At 23.4% G+C, this 24,794-nt stretch overlaps 5 protein-coding genes across 5 annotated transcripts; 4 read left to right on the forward strand and 1 right to left on the reverse strand.

Moving 5' to 3' along the window:
* Positions 1–288: 288 nt before the first annotated feature.
* On the forward strand, positions 289–2,307 carry LOC128957322 (peptidyl-prolyl cis-trans isomerase FKBP4-like). The gene is made up of 4 exons (XM_054303060.1): positions 289–1,032; positions 1,114–1,463; positions 1,540–1,965; positions 2,044–2,307. Exons 1-4 carry the CDS (start codon positions 483–485, stop codon positions 2,167–2,169), a joined length of 1,452 nt encoding a protein of 483 aa, XP_054159035.1. The 5' UTR covers positions 289–482; the 3' UTR covers positions 2,170–2,307.
* Positions 2,308–3,344: 1,037 nt separating this feature from the next.
* LOC128958206 (elongation of very long chain fatty acids protein 1-like) lies at positions 3,345–6,521 on the forward strand. The gene is made up of 5 exons (XM_054304021.1): positions 3,345–3,472; positions 3,539–3,712; positions 5,465–5,526; positions 5,592–5,884; positions 6,006–6,521. Exons 1-5 carry the CDS (start codon positions 3,345–3,347, stop codon positions 6,519–6,521), a joined length of 1,173 nt encoding a protein of 390 aa, XP_054159996.1.
* A 1,097-nt stretch (positions 6,522–7,618) lies between these two features.
* Positions 7,619–8,792, reverse strand: LOC128957674 (uncharacterized). Its single transcript, XM_054303478.1, has 3 exons — positions 8,736–8,792; positions 8,285–8,561; positions 7,619–8,195 (listed from the first exon to the last, which is right to left on the reverse strand). Exons 1-3 carry the CDS (start codon positions 8,787–8,789, stop codon positions 7,885–7,887), a joined length of 642 nt encoding a protein of 213 aa, XP_054159453.1. The 5' UTR covers positions 8,790–8,792; the 3' UTR covers positions 7,619–7,884.
* Positions 8,793–11,138: 2,346 nt separating this feature from the next.
* Positions 11,139–12,366, forward strand: LOC128958207 (cytochrome P450 3A6-like). The gene is made up of 3 exons (XM_054304023.1): positions 11,139–11,487; positions 11,590–12,092; positions 12,340–12,366. Exons 1-3 carry the CDS (start codon positions 11,139–11,141, stop codon positions 12,364–12,366), a joined length of 879 nt encoding a protein of 292 aa, XP_054159998.1.
* Positions 12,367–14,265: 1,899 nt separating this feature from the next.
* LOC128957585 (acyl-CoA desaturase 1-like) lies at positions 14,266–19,353 on the forward strand. Its single transcript, XM_054303377.1, has 4 exons — positions 14,266–14,301; positions 17,817–18,196; positions 18,273–18,844; positions 18,929–19,353. Exons 2-4 carry the CDS (start codon positions 17,854–17,856, stop codon positions 19,268–19,270), a joined length of 1,257 nt encoding a protein of 418 aa, XP_054159352.1. The 5' UTR covers positions 14,266–14,301; positions 17,817–17,853; the 3' UTR covers positions 19,271–19,353.
* Positions 19,354–24,794: the final 5,441 nt, after the last annotated feature.

Below are 24,794 nucleotides of genomic sequence, written 5' to 3' on the forward strand. Positions count from 1 at the left end.
TTTTATTGATCTATAATTTTATCATATATATATACATATAAAATATTATATTGTTTATTACACACATCAATTGACTTACAATATTGTATTACATAATTATATTGTATTATACGATAAATTTATAATACTATATGAAACATAATAATAATTATTTTCAATAAATTGTCAGTGAATTTTTTATTTCAATTAATAATTATTTAATATTAGTATTATTGTTGTCGACGTTATTGATGTCTATTATTGAAAACACAATGTGTTGTGTAATTAGAATTCAATAATAATGTTATAATGTATTGAATAATAAATCTCTAATCGAATACAATAGCGATTGCATTGATTGAAAGTAAATGAAATAAAGAGAACTTTCGAGAAGTTTTCACTCTATAAGTGACTAAACATTTATAATAGAAATACAAACAATTGATTAATTGATTCGTTAATAGTTGTCAACACTTTTAGTGATATTATCATCAAAAAAGACAATGAATTGCGACAACAATTTGGACGACAATAAGGAGAGCGCTGAAGACAGTCTGTCCATTGATAACTTTGATGCGGACAATGCGGGCGGTGTGGATACCGGCGAAGTCGGCAAAGTAAAAGACATTTCGCCCGATAGGGACGGAAAGCTTATGAAAGAGATTATCAAAGAAGGCAAAGCATGGGACACACCGAAGAATGGCGACAAAGTTATGGTCCATTATATCGGACAACTGCTCGACGGAACTGTATTTGACTCGAGTCGTGACCGTAACGATCAGTTTTCATTCACCATTGGAGCCAATCAAGTGATCAAAGGTTGGGATATTGCCGTCAAAACAATGAAACGCGGAGAAGTGGCCAAGTTTACCATTGCACCCGAATTGGCCTATGGAGAGACGGGCGCCGGTCCTAAAATACCGCCCAACTCGACACTGATCTTTGAGATTGAATTGTTTGACTGGAAACTCGAGGACATCACAAAAAAGAAGGATTCAGGCGTTTGTAAACGTATACTCATCGACGGTGAAGGCTATGAGACACCTAATATGGGTAATAATAATTGATAATATGTTGTGACCAGAGTTTGCCGATTTATCTTAATATGTCGTTCAACTGACTATCAAAAAACAGGAGCCACTTGTGATATTAGTATTGTCGGCAAATACGACGGTAAAGTATTTGAACAAAGAAATGTGACGTTCTCTGTGGGTGAGGCCTCCGAGGAAGGTCTGGTTGATGGTCTTGAGATAGCCGTACGTAAGATGAAAAAAGGCGAGAAGGCTGAAGTACACATCAGACCGCAGTACTCGTTCGGTGCTAATGGTAGGCCAGAGTTTGGTATACCGACCGACTATACAGAAGTAGTCTATGAGATAACACTCAACAAGTTTGAAAAGGCAAAGGAAACCTATCAGATGGATAACAGTGAACGTCTAGAACAGGCAAATCTAGTGAAAACCAAAGGAACCAAATATTTTAAGGTAAGTCAACCGTTAGGTTACACTATAAATGGATTCAATGGTTTGGTTTTTTTAATTATTTGTTGACATTCATCAGGAGTCAAAATACAAGTTAGCCATTAAACAATATAAACGAATTATTCAACTGTTGGGTCCTCCCGATGACTTCGAGGGCGATCTCAAGACCCAAACTAATGAGCTACTATTGGCCGGGTATCTGAATTTAGCGATGGCCTACATTAAAGTGGAAAACTATTTGGATGCCATCAAAAACTGTGACAAAGCTTTGGACATCGATGCAGATAATGTTAAAGGATTGTTCCGTAGAGGACAGGCATACTTTGGCCAAAAGGATTACGAATTGTCGCGCACCGACTTCAACGCCGTACTCAAGTTAGATCCGAACAATAAGGCGGCTAAAAATCAATTAACACTTTCGGTGGCCGCCATTAAAGCACAGTTAGATAAAGAGAAGACCACTTATCGTAATATGTTTGAAAGGTTTGCCAAACAAGATCTCAAGGTATGAATAGTTTGTTTACAGTTGACATTACGGTAAACTTATTTAAATTGTTAATTATTTTTAAAATTATATTTACAGAAAGAAGCGAAAAAAGGTGATTCACTGGAAAATGATAAAAACAAGAAAAACATGGAACCCATGGATGCAGACGGTCTTCAAAACGTCGACATCATCAGCGGTGACACCGCGACAACAATCGCTTAAAGATGTTTATTATTATTATTATTATTTAATCGACTCATTTCATTGATTACTATTTAATTATTATTATTATTATTTTTTGTATTACATTTTCTACCGGTTTTTAAAAAATTTTCCACAAATATGTACCAAATTTTAAAGTATATACTTTGTAATTGGTATTATATTTGTATTTTTAGTCATCTATATATAAAACTAAATTAAATATTAGCGTAATTAATATAATAAAATTATAGCAAATTTTTTATGTTGTTTTATCTAATAGATTATATCAGATATGTAAATCTATTAAAAAATATTTAATTAAATTAAATTGTATTATTGTACTCTACTACCTCTCTCTCTCTCTCTCAATATGTAATAAATATTTTTATGTGATAAAAAAATTTGTTTGCAATTTATTTTCAGACAATACCCATAGAAAATTGAAACCAACTTATTATAGTAATTATCAATTACAGGTAATACCTTTAAATATATGTAAATTGATTCAAATTTATATTTATGCTTTTATATTCAGTAAGTTCTACCGGTATATTTAACATTGAAAATAGTGTCAAATAATGTTGAATTAATTTCATTTATTATAATATTCACTGTAATTGGCATTTATTTTCTCAAATGTCTTGTATTATGTATCATCTCTTTTATAGATTTTAACAGATTATGTTAGTATTGAATAAAAACTATTAATGTACCGGTATTTCAATTGTATAAAAATGTAATAAATAGCGCGTTAGCAACAATACTTTTGACGGTGCCATACAAGGGGTAGATCGGCTCATATTCTTTAAATAAAACTTTTAGTATTTATAGTAATAATTTATAAGTTTTTTTTAGGTATAAATATAGTTTATAAAGAGGCAAATAAATAAATAAATATATATGATTTAATTATGTAAATTCATTAAAATACATATTTCGCTAGACTATAGTTTTTTTTAATTGTGTATAAACTCAATTTGTTTGATTGATTTATATATATATATACCTGTATATACAATTACTATTGAAATACAATAATACTGTACTATATATTTAATACTTACATAATCTGTTAAAATCTATGAAAGAGATGATACATAATATATGACATTTGAGAAAACAAATTAAAATATGAATTTAAGTGAATAGTATTTATTCATTTGAAACAATTGAATTGAAAGTCAAATTCAATAATGACTTCAATGATGACTAATGCCATCAAAAGTGATCCACAATTGTTGGCTAAAATACCTGAACCCCAACAACCCAAAGATCAATCAAAAATTCAGATCCAAAGTCATATAGTTTACACTGTTTTTATGTGCTTTCAGTTTATTTTCTGTTTTATCATATTTGAAATTTGGTTATTATTAATCATATTTTCCAGATATATGGAAAACGGCTATTTGTTTTGCTATAATAATGATTGTTATTTTAATAAATCAACTGCTTATCTGATCAACTATTGGATGATTTTGATGGTAATTATCGGTTTGGTAGCACTGGTCACCCAATCACTCAGTTTTCAGATATTTTATGCAATTTTGCTAACATTCTCGCCGTACGTAATGTTTTGTTTTATACCGTGGATAGTGGTGTACCTTATGGTATATCATCGATGGGAATATATATCACTATTAATTAATAACAAGAATCGTTCAAATGTTGTCTAAGCTATTCTGCACTTTAAAAATATATTATTTTGTTTTATTGATATTTTTGTATTTTTAGTCTAATCTATTTTTAAAAAACTATTAAAAATTATATATCCATTTTTTCAATCTTGTTCAAGCTAATCGGTTATAAAAATTTATATCTATTTAAAAAATTGTCTATTATTGTAATTTACTATCTATACTTATATATATATTATCTATGTATTAAATATTTTAATGTAATTATCAAATAAAACGTTTAGATATTAATAAAATTGATTAAAATTTATAAAAATATTCATGTGTTTATATAATATTCAGTAAATACTTTCAATAACGATAACATTGAAAATTACGTCACAAACAAAATTATTTACTAAACAATGATAATACTATTGTATTGTCTAATGTATTGTAGAAAACAATGTCAATTAAAACATATAAAATCTTAAATTTGGTGTCAATTTTGGGTTTTACTATATTTTGATTTACGATAATAAAATATAATTACTTTACTTTAAGGAATTGTTGTATAAATTTTCATAAATATAGCAATATTATAATTATTATTATATCATATGATTTATAAATATATGCAAATATGTCTAATTAATAAGTGATGGTATAAAAACATAAATAATTAAAAAAGTAAATTAAATTAAATATTTCCCGATTTTAATCATAAAACTGTACAAAACAGTTGTATATTAGTTATGCAACATTATATGCTTAAAAACGTTACAATAACTTACATATGTTTATGACATTGAATTTTGATAATAGTTTTTCTGAGTTTTTTTTTGCAATTTAATAAAATAAAATAAAATTAGACTATTTCCTCATATATTATTTAACTATTTTTTCTAAATTACCGATATTATATGTATACCATTTGTAATTTATTAACAAATATTATTTGGATAGTTTAATTTAGATATTAATGTATAATTATTAAATAGTATATTAAATCTAAGTATTTAAAATATTGTAAAATAAATGTATATAATTGTTATATTTTATAAAATAAAATAATAATTTTAAAATCTTTTATATTAAAATATTTAAGCATATCTAATACTTATTTAAACTTATTGACAATTATTGACAAATATTAAAATATAATCAAATAATTTATTACCAAGAATTAAATATTAATATTTACGACAACATTGAAAAAAATGAAAAAGTTATTAAATGTATTATGAAATACATAGAAAAACACAAAACAATAATTGTGTATACAGTATGAAAAATTCCTAAATCCCGGCGCTGGTAATCATTAATAAAATATAAGTAATTATTATTATTATTTTTTTTGAATAACAAAACAGGTCTGTGCTTATCATAAAAAGATGATATTTTATGAAAAGATAATTCAAATGACTTTAAAGTAAATTACTGACAGCTCTCTCACATCATTGATCTCATGTCTTGTGGATAATCAGTACATATATTGTACTAAAACTCTATAATTTTTTTTAAAAAAATAGTATACTTAAAAAGTTCATCTAAAAAATATTTATGATTTAGTTATCCTATTATCACTTTTTTTCTCTAATAGTCATCTTAAGAGTTTTCAAAACTTGAATATCGAATTAATGAAAAATGATTTTTTCAGCATTTAATTACATTTATTACGATATATGGAATCAAAACAGATGTCCATTTATATCGGACTACCCGTTGATGACCACCCCGTGGCCACTGTTAGCCATAACAGGTAAATATTGTTGACAAGAAATCAATTAATTATTTAGAATTTATATAAAACATATGTCTATTTAGGAGGTTATCTTTATTTTGTCAAATGGTTGGGCCCACAGCTGATGGCCAATCGTAAGCCATATGACTTGCGTTGGCCAATAAGGATATTCAACTCGATGATGGTGGCGGTCAACTTTTATGGACTGTACCAGTTTATCCCCCGTACCAATTTTGGACTCAATGTGTGGAACTGTCCTCAATCGTGTCAAATAATAGACTCTCATTTCATATTTTTGGGTTATGTTTTCTTCCTGTCACGAATGGCCGAGTATATGGACACAGTTTTCTTTGTGTTACGCAAAAAGCACCGACAGGTTAGACCACAGACATCTCATCAGATTTTTTCTCTCTCTCTCTCTCTCTCTCTCTCTCTCTCTCTCTCTCTCTAATATATATACATATCTGAAATAACTTTACAAATTAATTTATATCTAGGTATCAAATCTTCATGTATTTCATCACTCGATAGTACCCATTGCCATATGGAGTGTCTTTAAATTTTCTCCCGGTGTCGAAAATGCAATGTACCCGTTCATCAACAGTTTTATTCATGTGCTCATGTATTTGTATTATACATTGGCCTCATTTGGCGATCGTTTTGAGCCATACCTCAAATGGAAACGACATCTGACATCTGGACAGTTGGTTCAGTTTATACTGATAATTGTACACTCAGTTCGGGCACCTTTTATAGGCTGTCCAATGAGTTCAACATATTTTGTATTAATATCGACAGCATTGGGCGGTATATTCTTCTATTTATTTTATCGTTTTTATATGGAAAACTATACGACCAAGGACAAAATTCTAAACAACAATAATAATCATAATTATAATAATAATACTAATAGTGATATTAAAATGGTACAAGTAATTGAAAAAGATGATCCTGATAATACAAAACAAAACATACTGGATACTTATCCTAAATATCAACAAATTGTTTCATAAAAAAATAAATCATATTATTATTAGTAATTTTGTTTGTCGATAAAATCTTTGTATAATTTTTGTTTGTTTGTTGTGATACATAATTTTTAAATTGTTTTATTATATCGATAGCCATAACATATCTCGAGTATAATTTTTTTTAAATGTCATATTAATAAAGAAATATCTTAAAAAACAATAATGCTTGAATTAATTTAAATGATAATTTAATTGCTCTCTAAATGCATGTTGTTTTTATTTATTTAATTATTTAATTTAGTTGCATTTAATTAGTAAATATTATATTAATGAAATTAATAAAATTGACTACATATACCGGTAATTTAAAATATTCAGAAATAATAAATATATTGTTTAAATATATTATTATTCATTTAATTTTTTTAAATATAAATTTTGTTAAACTTATGTATTTTATATTGAATTTTGGACAGTTAGGCATTTGGGGCTGATTTAAAAACTATTGATAGATACATGTGTTTTATAATTTACATAAATAACTGATTTATAAATTGTATGCTTTTCGTCAGTATATTTACTTTGTCTATTAAACATGTTTTTAAGCTTTTTGTAACATGTCTTTTAAATAACAAATAAATAAATAAATAATTATTATTTAGTATTAATAGTATATTATTATTATTATATACAAAATAATTTATATGTAAAAATATATTTCTAATATAACTATAACCGACTCATTTTGTTGTCATTTATATTAGTTTTGTATTATTGAGTTATTTATTAATTTGTTTGTCATTGGGTTTTGTCATCATTTCTTATGTCAATCAAACACATTTAGAGATGTCATTAAATTCAAAGAATAGATAAAAATAAATAAATAAAACAAAACAAATGTTACAAATAATTGTAATTTAATTACTCAAAAAATATCGCTACAAATGGTTTCTTAGTAACAAAAAATTGTATTATTTAAGATTATCTTTTTTTAAATTTACAAAATTAGTCAGGTAACAAATTAATTTTTTTAATGAAAATATATTTCACAAATTGATTATTTTTTGTTGATTTACAAATTTATAAATTAGTATCTGATTTAATTACACTAAAATAAATATTAATGTCAATGATATTTGCAATGTCATCCAAATAAGACACATAGATGTCTAGTCCTACTAAATAGATATTATGGTGTATTCATCACTATTTTAATAGTGATGACACCCACACTCGCAACAGGTGACACATCGATGAATAAGAAATGTGTTTTTAAAAAATATATACAAAATGTCAAATAATGAATAAAATAAAGACTATAAAATAACATTAAGTACTTTTACAATCCATATATGGATAGTCTCAAAATGATTAAATGATTTACACAGTGTTAGGCGGGGGGGGGTTAACCCCTATTATGATTTTGTTTATGTATTGCAATCAATTGATGGCCAACAATGTAAAGTAAATTATCGACATTTTGTCCACTTTTGGCCGACACTTCCATGAATAGCGATCCGGTTTTATTTGCAAATTGTATGCCCTTCGATACACTGATACGGCGATCATCGGCGAGATCTGATTTGTTGGCCACTATAAGTCTCATTGTCGGCGGCGGTCGGGCATTGGCACGAATAATGGGCAACCAGTGGTCGGTTAGCGATTGAAAACTTTGTTCATCGCATATGTCGTACAACAGGAAGACAGCATCGATGCCTAAAACATAATATAATAAATAATGTATTTTTTGAATTATAATTTCAATATTTATCAGTCATATTAAGGAAAGGATTAATATATAATACCTGAGAAATAGTTTGGCAATAGATTACGAAACCGTTGGTCACCAGACGGATCCCAGAAGTGATACTTCACTAGACTTTGGTCGACATTAAGTATTTTTCGTGCAAAATCAACGCCCATAGTCGGTGCCAATGATTTGTTATCTAAGTTATCATCGCAGCCACTGTTGACCAGTGACCGCAACAAACATGATTTGCCGACATTTCGGTCGCCGACAAACAGTACTTTGAAATAATAAGCGGACGAATCGTCTTTTAGTGATTGTTTCTTAACATTTATCTAAATAACAATTACATTATTAGTAATATTGAAATGAAAAAAACAATTATAACCAAGGTCATATGACTATATATGTTATGGTTTTTAAAAAAAAAACTTATAATTCTATTGTAAATCGCACATGTATTCAAAATTTTCTAAAATTTATATTATTATTCATATTAATAACATTACCTTTTTCTCATTGTCATCACAGTTATTGCAATCAACTCCTAAACAATTACCCATATATCTATATTAAACTGGTATTAAAATTAAACCAGGGTAATATGAGAAATATATTGATTAAACTAAATATTTTTAAAAAAAAATTATTAACAATAACAATTACAGATAAAATATGACAACTAAATATAACATTTTATAAAAATAAATAATAATTTTTTTTTGTAACGATAAATACAAAAATTATAATAATCAAGTTATGTTACTTATTATCATTGTTATTATTATTATTATTAAAAAAAATAAATGATAGATGAATCATTATATTATTATTACAATTAAAACATACAGTATATTGAAATACACAGACAACTGCCAATTAATAACAATATTTAATATATAATGACTATAATTTTTTTGCTGATAAAAACATTTAATATTGATACTAATGTTTAACTAACAAATTGTATAGCAGTAACAAAAATAATTATTATAAGTTATTTTATTATTATAAACGCAAGCACAGTGATAAAACACCAACACTAATATAATAAAATGTTTTTTTAAAAAAAAGTATTATAATATTAATACTCAATATATGATACTAATATTGTATGATTGATAAAAGTTACTTAAATTAAAGCATACTTTTTCAATTTAATGATATTCAATGACTGAGAGAGAGAAAGTAAGTGATAGGATAACTAAAAGCAAAAAAGTGTTGTCAAATATAACATACATAGTAACAGTTGATTTAGTTAAAAATTATTTAACATGTTTTGAGAAATATATATATATATAATAATAATAATAAATTATTTGATACTAAAACAAAATTAATAACTATTTTTTTGTTATTTATGTTCACTTTATTCACGTTTTACTTATGTTATATCAATATATAGAAAAATATTATCTACATATAAATTATTTATTCATATCTGTAAATATAATCATTGATATATTTTATATACTAATAAAATTTATCAATGATAAAATATTTTGATAGTTTTTATGCTAAGTGTATGATCAATATCCACATATAAATATGTATATTTACGCTTAAAATTTGCATATAAATTATTTACATCATAAATTATTACATAATATATATATATAAAATAAAACTTTCTAATAATTTAGTGACACATTTACTAAATGCACAGTTAAAAAATACTAAAAAGTTAATTGACAAATCATCACAAAAAATGTTAATATATCTTAATAATGTCGATAATTGACATTATTTGCAATAAATCAATATACAGTAGTTTTCTATCATAAAATATTATTTCTATTTTAAACTATAAATTATTATTATTTTTAAATTTTTATAAATGTTTATTGTTAAGGTAATCAATGAAAATCACAATTTTACAATAAATAATCTGTAAATGTACATATTATACAGTATTACATTACAGTATATTGTGATTAATATTAATTAATAATATTAATATTCAATTATACTGTATAATTATATATATATATATATGAATTATAAATGTATAATAAGTGATTTATTATTTAGTCGATTCATTTAATAATATAAAAATTATAATAAACATGATTAGTTATTTTATTAATAGATATTTTATTATTTATTTAGTTTTATATAAAACAAAATTTAACTTTTTTAACTTTATATTAGTGTAGTATTTTTTTATATTATATGAAAATAAAAGATTTAATATAATAACAATTAAATTTTTATATATTTTTCAAATGGACCATTTAAAAAATACTTTTTTAGATTATTTTCAAAATAAATATATTATGCATTAACATTAATATTTTTAAATAAAAATAATGCATATATAATATCAAGTAATTAAGTTAATATTTTTTAATTATGTATCAAATATATATACTAGCTAGTTTTTTAAGTGTAATTGCATACTCATGTTTTTATCTGTTATACAAACTAACATTTTGGAGTCGACAAAAAGTGGTCAACCTATTGATGGCCCTATAACATAAATAACATTTATTTTACATTGATAGAAAAATATGGCAAAATATTTTGGTTAATTATACAAAATTTATAAAATTAATAAAATATTAATATTGATTACTATTTATTTAACAGTATTTATAAATTATTGACACCTGTGTTGATCACAGCTGACAATAAACTGGTTCATCAAATATTACCACTATTTTAAAAGACCAGTAATTGTTTACTTTAATAACTTGAAATCATTAAAAAATTACTATTTTACTTATTTAACATTTTATTAGAAATATCTTCGTCGACATCAAACATTACCCAATTGTATGTCTTGTTGTTTGACCAACAACTGGCCAATACATGAGACAGTTATTAGCCGAGGACTGGTAGTTAAAAACTTGTCAGTTATATGCAAACATTTTGGAAAAACCAGTTACGAGTTGACAGTAATGTTAAACCAAATGATATCATTTGAAAAGTATTTCGATATAAAACCATTTGTAATGATGTTCACAAAGAAAGCATACCTAAGCGCGTGTTTCGGTAGTTTTGTTGATCAGTCTCTCAAAGACCGATTGGCAAACGCTTTTGACAAACTGTTTGTCGCCAACAAAACTCATCGATCATTGATAGCACAGATATATAGAAAATGTGATCATTTTATGACCGGAAAATCCGTAGACATCCGAGTGATCGGCGAAATCGGTACTATTGTCGATGAGATTCTCAGAAAACGTAAAACTAATAGTTGTAAAAACTCTTTATTGTTTATGCTATCGGACGCCAATCGGGACATTGATAAAAATCAACGTATGAAACAAACAAAAAATTATCATTTAATTTATCTATAATTTAAATAATTTTATTATAATACATACTGTATAACATATTTAAAAATTAATATAATAATAGGATTGACAAATAAGCAGATCATCGACAGTGTCATAATGATAGCCATTATTGGCTATCAGACATCAGTGGTCAGTATTTTACATTTGATCCATTGCCTGGCCATCAATCAGGGCGTTCAGCAAAAACTCATCAAAGAAATTGACAAATATTTTGACAACAATAACAACGATGATAAAAATGATGTGATTACCAATAATGTCAAAACTAATAATAAGAAAAATGATAACAATATAAGTGATGACAACGATGAGGGACAGGGAGTTACTGATAAAATTGAATCTATGCCTTACTTAGATGCCTGTATCAATGAAACTATAAGACAGTATCCACCCGTTTCACTAATTAAACGTCGGGTCATCAAAGAGTTAACACTTGACTGTTTGAATTTACCAAAAGATTGTCACCTAATGATACCGGTATTGGCAATGCATAAAAGTGCCGATAATTATGCCGAACCAAATCAGTTCAAACCGGACCGATTTTTGCAGCATAACAAGTCCACAGTAAACGCATACCAACTATTTGATGAAGGGAACGGTAGGCATCCAATTAGTCGAATGGCGTTACTTGAGATAAAATTTTTAATAATAAATTTGTTAAGAAACTATCGGTTCGCTAAATGTAGTCTAACAAAAGTATGTATGCATTATAAATAATACTATATTTATTAAAATATTATTTGTATAATTGATATATTGAGTTGTGATAGTATTATTTAAATTGTCATTTATTTAATTGTTATTTTAAAAGAAACTCGAGTATAGCCCATGGAGTTGAGATAACTGGTCCACAGTTACGGCACCCGTCAATGTATTTGTCAAAATTATTTTACGAAACAAAACATTATTTGACTGATACTAATAGACTAATAGTTTTTTTTTGTACTGCAATAATATATCGCTATATAATTAAAATCAAACTAAACTAAAAATAATTTAATAATTTTGTCTATTTCTAGAAACATTAGATTATTATTTTTAGAAAATTTTCTTGTTGATATTTTTTTAATTAAAATTTAGCTAATAATTTTCTAAATTAAAAATATTAATATTATTAATTTTGTTGTAAACATTAAACATTACCTTGTTCTAATTTTATGAATTTAATAAGAAATTTCTATTATTTAATCAAAAAATAATCTATCACACTTTATGTCATCATGTACCTAAAAAAAATCATGTAATAATTAACTATAATAATATTTTGTTTAGAAATGTACATAATTTCAATGTATTAATAACAAACTAATTGTGTGAACAAATTATTGGATTATTAATTAATAAAAAATATTTATATGACTTATTATAGAAATTATTTTTAAAAAATTAATTATAAACTATTATATATTTATATATTTAACATATTCGCATTAACATGATATCCTTGTTTGAAAAAATCGTATTCAAAAAAAAATTATTTTGAAAAACTGTTTATTAAAAAGCAAACAATATAACCAGTATTTTGTTGTTACTAAATATCTAACATTATTCACACAATTAGTCGAAATTTGTCAGATTTTTAATTATTATTTTTGTATATTTTCTTTTTTCTTTCATATTATTGTTGCTTTTTAGAAGTTTAGGAAAATCCAGATAAATACTATATTTATTGATTATTAAATATACAGTAAATATATCGGTAATATAATATAATATACATGTATATATAAAAAAAACTGTGTAATATACAGTATAGTAGATTTATATATAAATTTACACAAAATTTATAGATTTTATTGTTATTTTACATCATAAATCTGAAAAATATTTAGAAAGTAATTGACTATTATTTGCAAAACTAAGAAATAGTATAAAAATCGTGATAACATTATTAAACAAAAATAATATTATTTACTTATAAATATTATTAATGATGAAAAATACTAACGAATTAGTTATGGATTAATATACTAATAAATAACAATAATGTATTAATAAAGTAATATTGATAAATAAAAAAATATATTTAACAATACAAAAATTGCCTAATATTTTGTAATAATAACTAATGATAAAATAAAAATAATTTTTTTTATAATATTATTAACAATAAAGATATAAAATATTCAAAGTGATAACATCTTAAATAAATATACAATTTATAAATAAATTATAATATTATATATAAATATAAATATATATTTTAAATAATTATCTAAATTATTAATTATAAAAACATTGATAACAGGAAATGTTTTCCATGAATAACTATTATAATAGTCTAATTATTTTCAAAAAATAATTTAAATGTGAATATTGCTTTAACGTCATTGATATAATGACACAAAATTAATAATTTTGTTTTTTTCTAAAATAACAATTATATTAGTAGTAACCGGTGATAGGATTTTGACTATACCTTAATGATAAACACTTGAATGAAGGGAAAGGCCTACAAACTGGATGATCAATAGACTGGTTTGCGCATGAAGTCAGAGATGGGATGCTATTACAAGAAAACAGGGTTTAGTATATAAATTGTTGAAAAGGGATTAACAATTGGGATGTGAAAACACTTTTGAGAAATTTTTTATGAGAAAAAGTTTGAAAACAATTTTTACAGATAAATATTTTCGTAATTTTTTATATATTAATAATATTTTTATCAAAATAAAAGTTTTATTTGTTATTCTAAGAATGTATTAAAGTTAATACTTTATTATACAAATACTAATATAATAATATTGATTTGTGGCTAATTCACATATTTTATGTAAGTATTTTTTAAATGTCAATAATTATAAAAACTTTTAAATTTATTAATTTATTTAATACATACTTTATTAAGTGTAGTAAATTTAATATTTCATTAAATAATGACTGATAATTTACGATACAATTAATATTGTATATTATTAATATAAATATTAATAAATAACTAATATTATAAGTTATTTAATACTTATAGATCATGAATTACATGTATTCAAATACTACAAAACTTATTATATAAGATATATTTATATTAGTTAAAAATCAATAGTATTTTGATAACAAATTTTATATTAATGTCTACACATTAAAAATTATAATTATAAAATTTATAGATATGTTAATTCTAAAAATTATTTTTAGAAAAAAATGAAATAGTATATAATTTATCACAAAAATAATATTTTTTTACTTAAAAAATTTATCTACTAACCTATAAAAATTTTACCATTATACTAGTAAATAAAAATAACTTTCTCTCTCTCTCTCTCTCTCTCTCTCTCTCTCTCTCTCTCTGTTTCATTGACTTACTCACACAAATACTTACATATTATTTTAAAGATTTACAATAATATCCTTAAAAGTATCAAATAATATTAGTATTTTTAAATGAAAAAAAGTTTTTTATTTTATAAATACTATTTTAAAATTTATAAGATAAGTAAAAACATGATTTGAATTTTTATTAATTACAGAAAAAAAACAGTTTTATAATCAGAAAAAATCTTTTCATACGGTTAGCTCAATATGTTTGTTTATACTTTAAATTTTAAGATTGTATAAAAATATATAAATTTATTTAAGATGTTTTTGATTAAACAACAACACAATTTATTTGACTATAAATAGGATTTTACTAAATTTTTTTTCATTGAAAATATGTAAAAAAAATTGAAATGTAATAAAGTATATGAAAGTGAATAAAATTTACCTTTTAATGACATTTGGTGCCCAAAGTTATGTATATATATATATATATATATATATATATATATATTTAGTATCTATCATAAGTATGTCTATATAAATGATTTATATTATTAGAGCTAACATAAGCACTGATATATGACCGCATGAACCCATTCACCAGAAAACTTGTTTTTCCCCAATAAAGCAAATGCAACAAAAAAAGTCATGTATTATATGCGGTCATTGTCTATACACTCTTTAGCATAAACTTTATACATAACTAATGTATAGACAATGACCGCATTGACTATAACCCCTTACAAACTATTTACGATATATAAATATAAATAGCTTTTACTTTTGACAAATTCAATCATACATTCAAAATACTTTACAGACTGGGTATCATAATAAGTATTGCAACACAATAGTGCAATACACAGAAAATACATTACTTTTTAAATGTGAAAAAATATAAATACTTTGTTGAAAGAGAAAAATGTTAAACAAGTTTTTTGTTATTGAATTTCTATGAAAAATTGTGATAATCTTATTGATTTCAATTACTAAATAAAAAATACTGTACTATACTATCTATAAAACTACTTAAAAATAATTTCACTGCAATGCATATCATTTAGGATTTATTTATAGTATTTTACTGACTATTCAATTACCACGAACTTGACATCATAGGAAAAATTCATTTATATTTACAGTAAATATTCTTTATAACTATAATTAATAATATATAATACTTTTACTAAACTAGTATAACATAAGTAAACAGTGTATAACTGGTACATCCTTGAACCATATTAAAAGTTGTGTGTTTATGATTGATACAGGTATTAAAAAAAGTTTTAAAATATTACTATATATACTGTACATCATACATGTACTTTATACATATGTACAATAGCCAGGTGCAAAAAACCAATGTATTTATAGATGTATATTTGATATAAAATTTTTAAAAACAATACACAAAAATCATTTAAATACTACAAATTAAAATGTATAGTTAGTTTATACAAAAATTGTAAAAATAAAAAAATAATAAATGCATTGGATATTCAATATGAGATTGAAGTTACCTAATCTTTCATATAGTTTAGTGGAGTTCAAAATATCCAAAATTATTTATTTTAAATAAATATTCACAATTCCTTAATAAAAATTATTATAACATTACTAAAATTCTTGTTATAAATAGTAAAAAATATATAAATTATTTTCATTTATATTAAATAATTTTGGATATTTTTATTTAGATTATATAAGTTAGATTAAATGAGTTGGGTCATCATGAGAGAGAGAGAAAGAGAGAGAGAGAGAGAGAGAGAGAGAGAGAGAGAGAGAGAGAGAGAGAGAGAGAGAGAGAGGAATACCTGTGCTGACTGTATAATATAATACAGTGTATAATCAATCAATTAATAAAATTAAATTATTTATAAACTTGGTCTCTTGCCCAATTTTTTATAATAATGTTTATAAAATTTTAATTACTGATTACGACTATTAACGTTAGATATCCTAAACTAAATCTAACCTAAAGCTAAAGATAAACCTAAACTATAATTGAATATAAATTAACTTTAATTGTATTTAATAATTATAAATAAATACATATTAACATAATATTATATAATAAACATTATATTTAATATAATATATAGCTATATATGCTATAGCAGTATTACATTTGGGCGCGAGATCTATAGCCCAAATACAAACTTTTATAAAATGTTATTTTAATATTATCATAATGTACCCAGATACATATTGTAACTGTGGAAATACATAATTAAATTGTTTTTTAATATTGATTAAGAAGAAAAATACAATATAAAGAAATTATTGATAATAACAAAAAAAATCCATAATTGATTAGCATATATATAAATATTTTTAAAAATTCCATATTTTTGCAATAAATAATAAAATTAAGTACAATATACTATCACATAATTGACTTCATCGTGTATCACATTATAACATATTATTATTATTATTATTATTAAATTTTATTATTGAAAAAAAAACAATAAGTAATGTAAAGGATTTTTCTGTTTTAATTCAAAGTTACGTCAATAATATATTGTATATAACTTTACAGTATTTATATGATAATTATATAGTATATTAAGGATTTCTTAGTGCATAACATTTTAATTGTATTGAGTATTAGTGAATAATTAACTAATAAATTTAAAATCCAAGCTTTTAAAAAACTTTAAAAAAAAATAAATAATAAATGACATAAATATGAAATATTATTTATAAAAATAATAATTAAATATTATTTAGATATATAAGTAAGATTTATATCTGTATATATTTAATTTTAAAAAATATTTCTTAAAAGATTACAAACTATGATACTTTACCATGAATTAACTGTTTAAACTTATAAACACGTTTAAACATAGATTATAAATTATTTTTATTTTAACCTCAAAATATTAATTACTAATTTAAAAGCCTAATTAATGCTAATTATAATAACTAATTATAGTTTTCGCAATTTAAAAAAAATTAATATCGTTATTAATAAATTATACTAAAAAATATATATAAATTATATAATGTAATTTAATTTTACAGCTAAAAAAAGTTAAAATAATAGAAATAATAAAATTTAATGGATAATAACGTCAGTCATCACAAACAACAACTACAACAACAAGTTGTTAATATGGGTGACGACACCAACGGAGAGGAAGAATTGTATACACAAAGTGATGAAAAATTTGAAGACAACAATAATGCCAATCAATGTCCCGGTGCCGACACAAATGCTGATAAAAAGGGTTATACGTGTAGAATATTTGGTTACCGCTGGTCTCAGATCAAGTGGTCAAATGTCTTATTCCTATCGGCGATGCACATACTGGCCATTTATGGATACTATCACTGTATAGTTTCGCCAATCAAAGTATTAACAGTCTCTTTCATCTACATTATCTCATGCGCTTCGGGAATAGGTTTGCAACTAAACAAATAATTTAATTTAATTATATTTGTATAAACAAAAAACTGATCGCTGTTTTCCGTGAATAGGCATTTTGGTCGGCTCTCACCGTCTATGGGCACACAAGTCGTTCAAAGCTCGGTGGCCACTGAGACTCGCGCTGATGATAATGCAGACAGTATCGGTGAACGGCAGTATATACTCCTACGTACGCGACCATCGGACACACCACAAATGGTCGGATTCAGTGGCCGACCCAAAAAACTCAAATCGGGGCTTCTTTTTTGCACACATCGGTTGGTGGCTACTCAAGAAAGACCCGAAGGTCATCGAGTGTGGTCGCAAACTTCGATACGATGACTTGTGGTCTGACCCGATTGTCCGCTTTCAACACCGGTTCTACACACCGTTGGTCATTGTCTTCTGTTTTATTTTGCCGGCAGTCATACCATTAATCTGGAGTGAAGATCTGTTGACAGCATTTGTGTCGTGTGTAGGCATACGAGCGGTGGTTGTATTGCACCACATGTGGACAGTCAACAGCATTGCACATATATTTGGTGATCGCTATTACGATAAGAGGCTCCGGCCTACTGAAAACAAACTTGTAGTGTATATGTCAATGGGTGAGGGATCTCATAACTATCATCACGCCTTTCCCGTAAGTGATTACCATAATATAAAAACAACATATTTTTATTACAAATTTTATTTAACCTTTAACCTACACTTACATCCCTTCTAGTGGGACTATACAACTAGCTATTACAAGTGGTACGAAAGCTATAATTTGGCGACACTTGTTATCGTCATATCATCACTGGTAGGTCTGGCCTATGATCTTAAAAAGCCTAACAAAGAAACCATAAGAAACTATGTCGAGAAAAAGGGTGACATCATTGAAATCGATAGGATTCACAACCGGAGTCTATGTGTACGACTATTGTTGGGTTTGATAGATTGGATTATGGGATCTATAGTGACCTCATGGCCCATATGGACAATACTGATAATCAAAATAGCACTCGGCTTTCAATGGTTTTTCTTTGATTTCAATGATCTTATTTTTATTAAATACTTTAATTGATTAATCTAATCATTGATCGACAAAATAAAATATTAATTCAAAAAATGAGGGTAATTATTTAATATAACAAAAAATTGTTTTAATCTGCCATTAAAAATAATATTACTATTTTATTTGTATTAAAATTGTACTACAGTATAGTAATGTACAAATGAGTTAATTAAATTTATTTAATAAATAAAATCATCAAGATATATATTTTTTAAAAAAATTTTTACCTGTAATTTAAAAAACAATATTTTTATATTTGTCTAATCTTACATAGTAAGTCATGTAAAATTAATATTTAAAAAATAAATTTGTAGTAGATAAAACTATCAAATTAAAAAATATCAAACAAAAATAATTACAAATTTAAATAATAGTAAACAACAAATTTTAATTGTGTTTACTATATTTTCTGAATTTATATTATTTTGGTTTAAAATTTTGTTTAAATAAATAATAATAAAATACATTTTTATTATTTATTCTTCATTAAAGTTGTTGATATTATTTATATATTATATTTAATAATTACAATTAATTTCATTAATTAGCACTTACAATATAAAAATAAAAATTTAAATAATAACACTAATATACAGTAATAATATAATACTTTTATTTATTAAAAAAAATATTGGATATAATAAAAAGAATTAATTATAAATATAATATAAATTTTTTATTAATACCCAGAATTATATTATTGTTTTTCACATATAATAGAAAACCAAGAAAAAAATCAATTTAGCGGAAAAATTTATTAGCAATTGAGAGATAATACGTTAAGCTTTACGAATACTGAGAGCTCCATGTGCTGACAACTAACTGACCCTTACATATAACTCAATGTGTAGTAACTAATATGCATTACTATGAAAAAGGTGTTTAGGGATTGAGTTTAGTGATGTTCAAACAATAACCATTTAGTTTGTCTAATAATTAATATAAAATATTGTATTTTATATAGTTTTGAAATTACAGTCTTAATGTATAATATAACAGTACTATAAATGTATTGTCTTAGTAAAAAACACCAAAAAACCTATATTACATAATTATATGCAGAAAATTACAAAAATATAATTATAACACAAATTTAATAAAAATTATTGTATTAACTTGAAATGTTTTGCACTAATTAAACTAATATTTATGTATATATATGATAACTTATATACTCAATATTTAATACTAATAACTATTGTAAAGGTTATCATAAAAATATAATAGAAAAATTATATAAATAATTTTCAATGTGTGTAATAAAAACAAATGTATGAGAATTTGTTGTCAATTTATTTTGCCATTTACTTAGCGAGTATTGTGTGTGTGTGTGTGTGTATGTGTGTGTATGTGTGTGTGTGTAGTGTGTGTGTGAGTGTGTGTGTGTGTGTGTGTGTGTGTGATGTGTGTGTGTGTGTGTGTGTGTGTGTGTGTGTGTGTGTGTGTGTGTGTGTGTGTGTGTGTGTGTGTGTGTGTGTGTGTGTGTGTGTGTGTGTGTGTGTGTGTGTGTGTGTGTGTGTGTGTGTGTTATGTGTATCGTACACTACATTATATTATATTCTAAATAAAAAATATTGTCTAAACTACTGGAGTACTACTATACTAAACTAATGATGATTGAACCAAATAAAACCATTTAATAGTATTGCCAGATATATATGTTTTGTACATTTATTACACTGACAAGTACTGTACTGTATTTTACTGCCAATATTAATAATGAAAGTTTATATTGACTGTAAATGTATGTATGTTTTCTATAAATACTGTATCTTATATATAAAAGTGCAAAATATCATAAACTATATATAGAAATTTTTAAAATCTATATATTTATTTTTATATAAATAGCTTGTATTACAGTATATAAATTTATATACTGTTTAAATATCAACTTTAAAAATAAATTTTTAATCATCAAAAATAATCTTAGTTCATTTCATTTCAAATTATTTTTTAATTTTGGGTAATTTAAATGATTTATTATTAGATTATAATTTAAATGTTTAGTACATTTTTTATAATATAAATTTATTTCTATTTGTTATGTAATTTATATACTTTTATCAAGAATCATAAAAATTAAGTTATATTGCATACACTTTACATTTAAATACAAATACTGTATTTATGCTGATTATAACATCACTACTATTACTATACATTTACACACTTGTTTAAAAGTAAATGTTAATTTTTAAAAGTTATTTTATTGCTAAAACAAACAAATATTGATAAACACACTCAATGATAAATGTCAATTATATTTAATTAAAAAAACAAATGCTATGTTTATTATTATAGTACATTATTATTTAGAAAAATCAGAAAATATATTAAATTTTAGTTTTTTTTGTTTTTTCTCGATAAACATATTTAATTAAAAGTTTTAATAACAATAGATAATCATTTTATGGTATGCATAATTATTTTTAAACAAATTACAATTATAAAACTAGACTTTATTTACTTTTCAAATAAAAATAAATTTTTGTATTTAATTTTATGCTAACTAATATGTGTAAACTATTAGTATAACTAAATATTTTATGGTCCTAGTTAATAATAAAAAATAATTAATTAGTTGCCATTTATAAATTAAACAATATAAAAACTTACTTTTATAAATTTAATTATGGATAAGTTAGGAAATATTTTTTTAATTTTTAAAAATTCTATACTTATATCAATAGATTAAATTTAAATAAATATTTAAAATATTAATTACTGACTCTGGATAAAATTTATTATTATTGTGAATAAAATAATAAAATATTTATGTTTATCCAATAAATTATATTTAATCATTGAATAAATGTTTTTAATAAATATTTCTTTACATCATTTTTAAAATAAATAATATTAAACTTTAAAATTTAATAAATTGTTGAATATTCATTTAGTAATAATAATAATTAAACAATTTTTTTTGACTAACATTTAAAAAGCTTTTAAGCTAATGTAATTTATTTTGAATGCTTAATTTATAACTAAACTAATTTTTAAAACAATTTTATCTTATAGAGTTAATGTAAATTAAATTGATATATAATTGTGTTTTAATTAAAATCAATAATATCATACTTGAATAACAATTAAATTTTTATGCTTACATAACTATAAAAGTAGACTTTATAAAAAATTAGTAATAAAAGTATTTTTAGTATTTTCCAGAAAATTATTTAATATTAAAAATAAAAACATAGCTTTTATAAGATTAACTCAATAATAAAAAATATATGATAAAAAACTTTTGGCCAGTTTTTAAGTCATATTTTCATCGCACTTAAATATTGTTATTTTTTATATTTATTATTAAATAAGATTTATGATTGCAATAATCTTTCAATATCAGTAAATCTTACTATTATTTTAATGACATATATATTAAATTGTAGTGATCTGTGTCCTAATAATATTTTATTATTTTTTACCTGAACATTGATGATAGTTTTTATTAAATTTTTAAAAATGTGATATATTGTTTTTTAAACTTATATAATATAATAATTCATACTTTAATAACTTATATAACGGTATTATTATACAGGATCTATCAAAAACGTTATATATATATAGTAAATAATTATACACTTGTGTGTACTCCCACTATATGTATATATGAATATACTGTATATAATATTTTCCTTTTAATAGTTTGATGTTACAGTAATAAAGTTATAAATCAAGTATGCATTGAATCTCTAAAAAACAAATAAAATGCTTTTTATATAAAAACATTACTGATAACTGAGTATACATAAAACAACATTATATAAATATTAATATATACTGTATAAACTGTGAATATATTTGGATAATTAATTGATGTTTTGTAACCTTAGTTCAACAATATAGACATAAAACACATACAAAATAAAAAACATTGAATATATAAGAAATATCTCTATCTCTTTGTTTCTAATATTATATATGATATAAATATAATATAAATCCATTAGCCCTGTGCTGAACACACTTAACCCATGGATAAAATTAGTCATTATTTTATCGCAAGTTTTTTTGTCGGTAGTATTTCTGTGTGTTTTTTGATATTATTATTATTATTATTATTATTATTATTATTATATATTTTGTGATGATATTGTCATTTATATTGTCATTTTATTTGTCATTATTTTTGTTTGTTGTGGTTTTCCAACTAACTGTTTCATTGTTTGTTTTATTGTTGTTAGTATTAGTATTATTATTATTTTCTATTTAAATTAATTGGTGCGAAATGTGTGTCGATTTAGCACCGGATGGTTTGATCACTTGCCACCCGGTTATGTGGTTTATACAGTAATAACATATAAGTAATAATAATTTTTTTTCTCAGACATATTATGTCATCAATTGTTTAGTAAAATATCATTATATTATGGTATATATTATTACCAGCTATAATCTAGTAAACTATCTCTAAAAGTAATTTGTTATCATTAAACTACAGTATTTAGAAAACATTTTTAAAAATATTTAAAATTTAGTAACATTTGAAAAATTAATTAATTTTCAGGTAAACCATATTTTTATATATAATTTATAAAGAAAAAGGATATATCGTAAGTGGAAAATAAATTTTGAATCAATTTAACCTTTATTTTTCTATTACATCGACTATATTTTATACAATATACCATACATGTATTGTACAGTATTTAATACAGTATATAAAATATTGTAATAATAAATAATATATTCAAGTGCTAAAAGTGGGCGATATATTTAATATGTTTATAAACAGTTTAATGTATAGTTATTACAGTATATTATATAATACTACCAAAGTGTAATCTATAAATTTAATTAATGCATTGGGGAAATGCTATATATATATATAATATGAATACAAGTTGCGTGAATTTAATACAAATTTCAAGTTATTTTATAAATAATAATAATAATATAGTAATAGACTCTTCATCATATGACACTTATAATATTAATTATTAAAATTTTGATTAAATTGTCTGAAACAGTGTAAAAACACTTTATATTATTATCAACATTTTATATTAATAGATTATTTAGTTGATAATAATTTTTTAAAAATAAATACTATTTCCTAAAATTAATATCATACTATTTTGACATTTATTAAACTATAATAAACTATTTTTAATAATCAATGATAGTTATAGATAACTATTATTGTTACATTACTGGTACATTATTTTTTAAATAAATGCTATAATTAAGTTTTTACTTTTAATTAATTGTTTTTTTGTTAGCTATATATTAGTAAATAGTTTATATAAACAATATTGTATACATAGAAGTTTACATTTAATCAATCAATACTTAATTAGAAATTAATTTATGACTTCATTTGATATCCATTTTCAGTAAATAGACTTTTAATGGTTTCACGAGAGACTAATCTTAACGTTTTCTTAAAAAATAAAATTGCATTATTATGTCAAACTGTGTATGACGTGTGTATGTGTATGTATGTGTGTGTGTATGTATGTATGTGTGTGTATGTATGTATGTGTGTGTGTGTATATATATATGTGTGTATATATATATG

Source organism: Oppia nitens, unplaced genomic scaffold, assembly GCF_028296485.1.
Source record: "Oppia nitens isolate AA-2021 unplaced genomic scaffold, nextdenovo-longstitch-racon4-pilon3 scaffold3_pilon_pilon_pilon, whole genome shotgun sequence".
Lineage (NCBI taxonomy): Eukaryota > Metazoa > Arthropoda > Arachnida > Sarcoptiformes > Oppiidae > Oppia > Oppia nitens.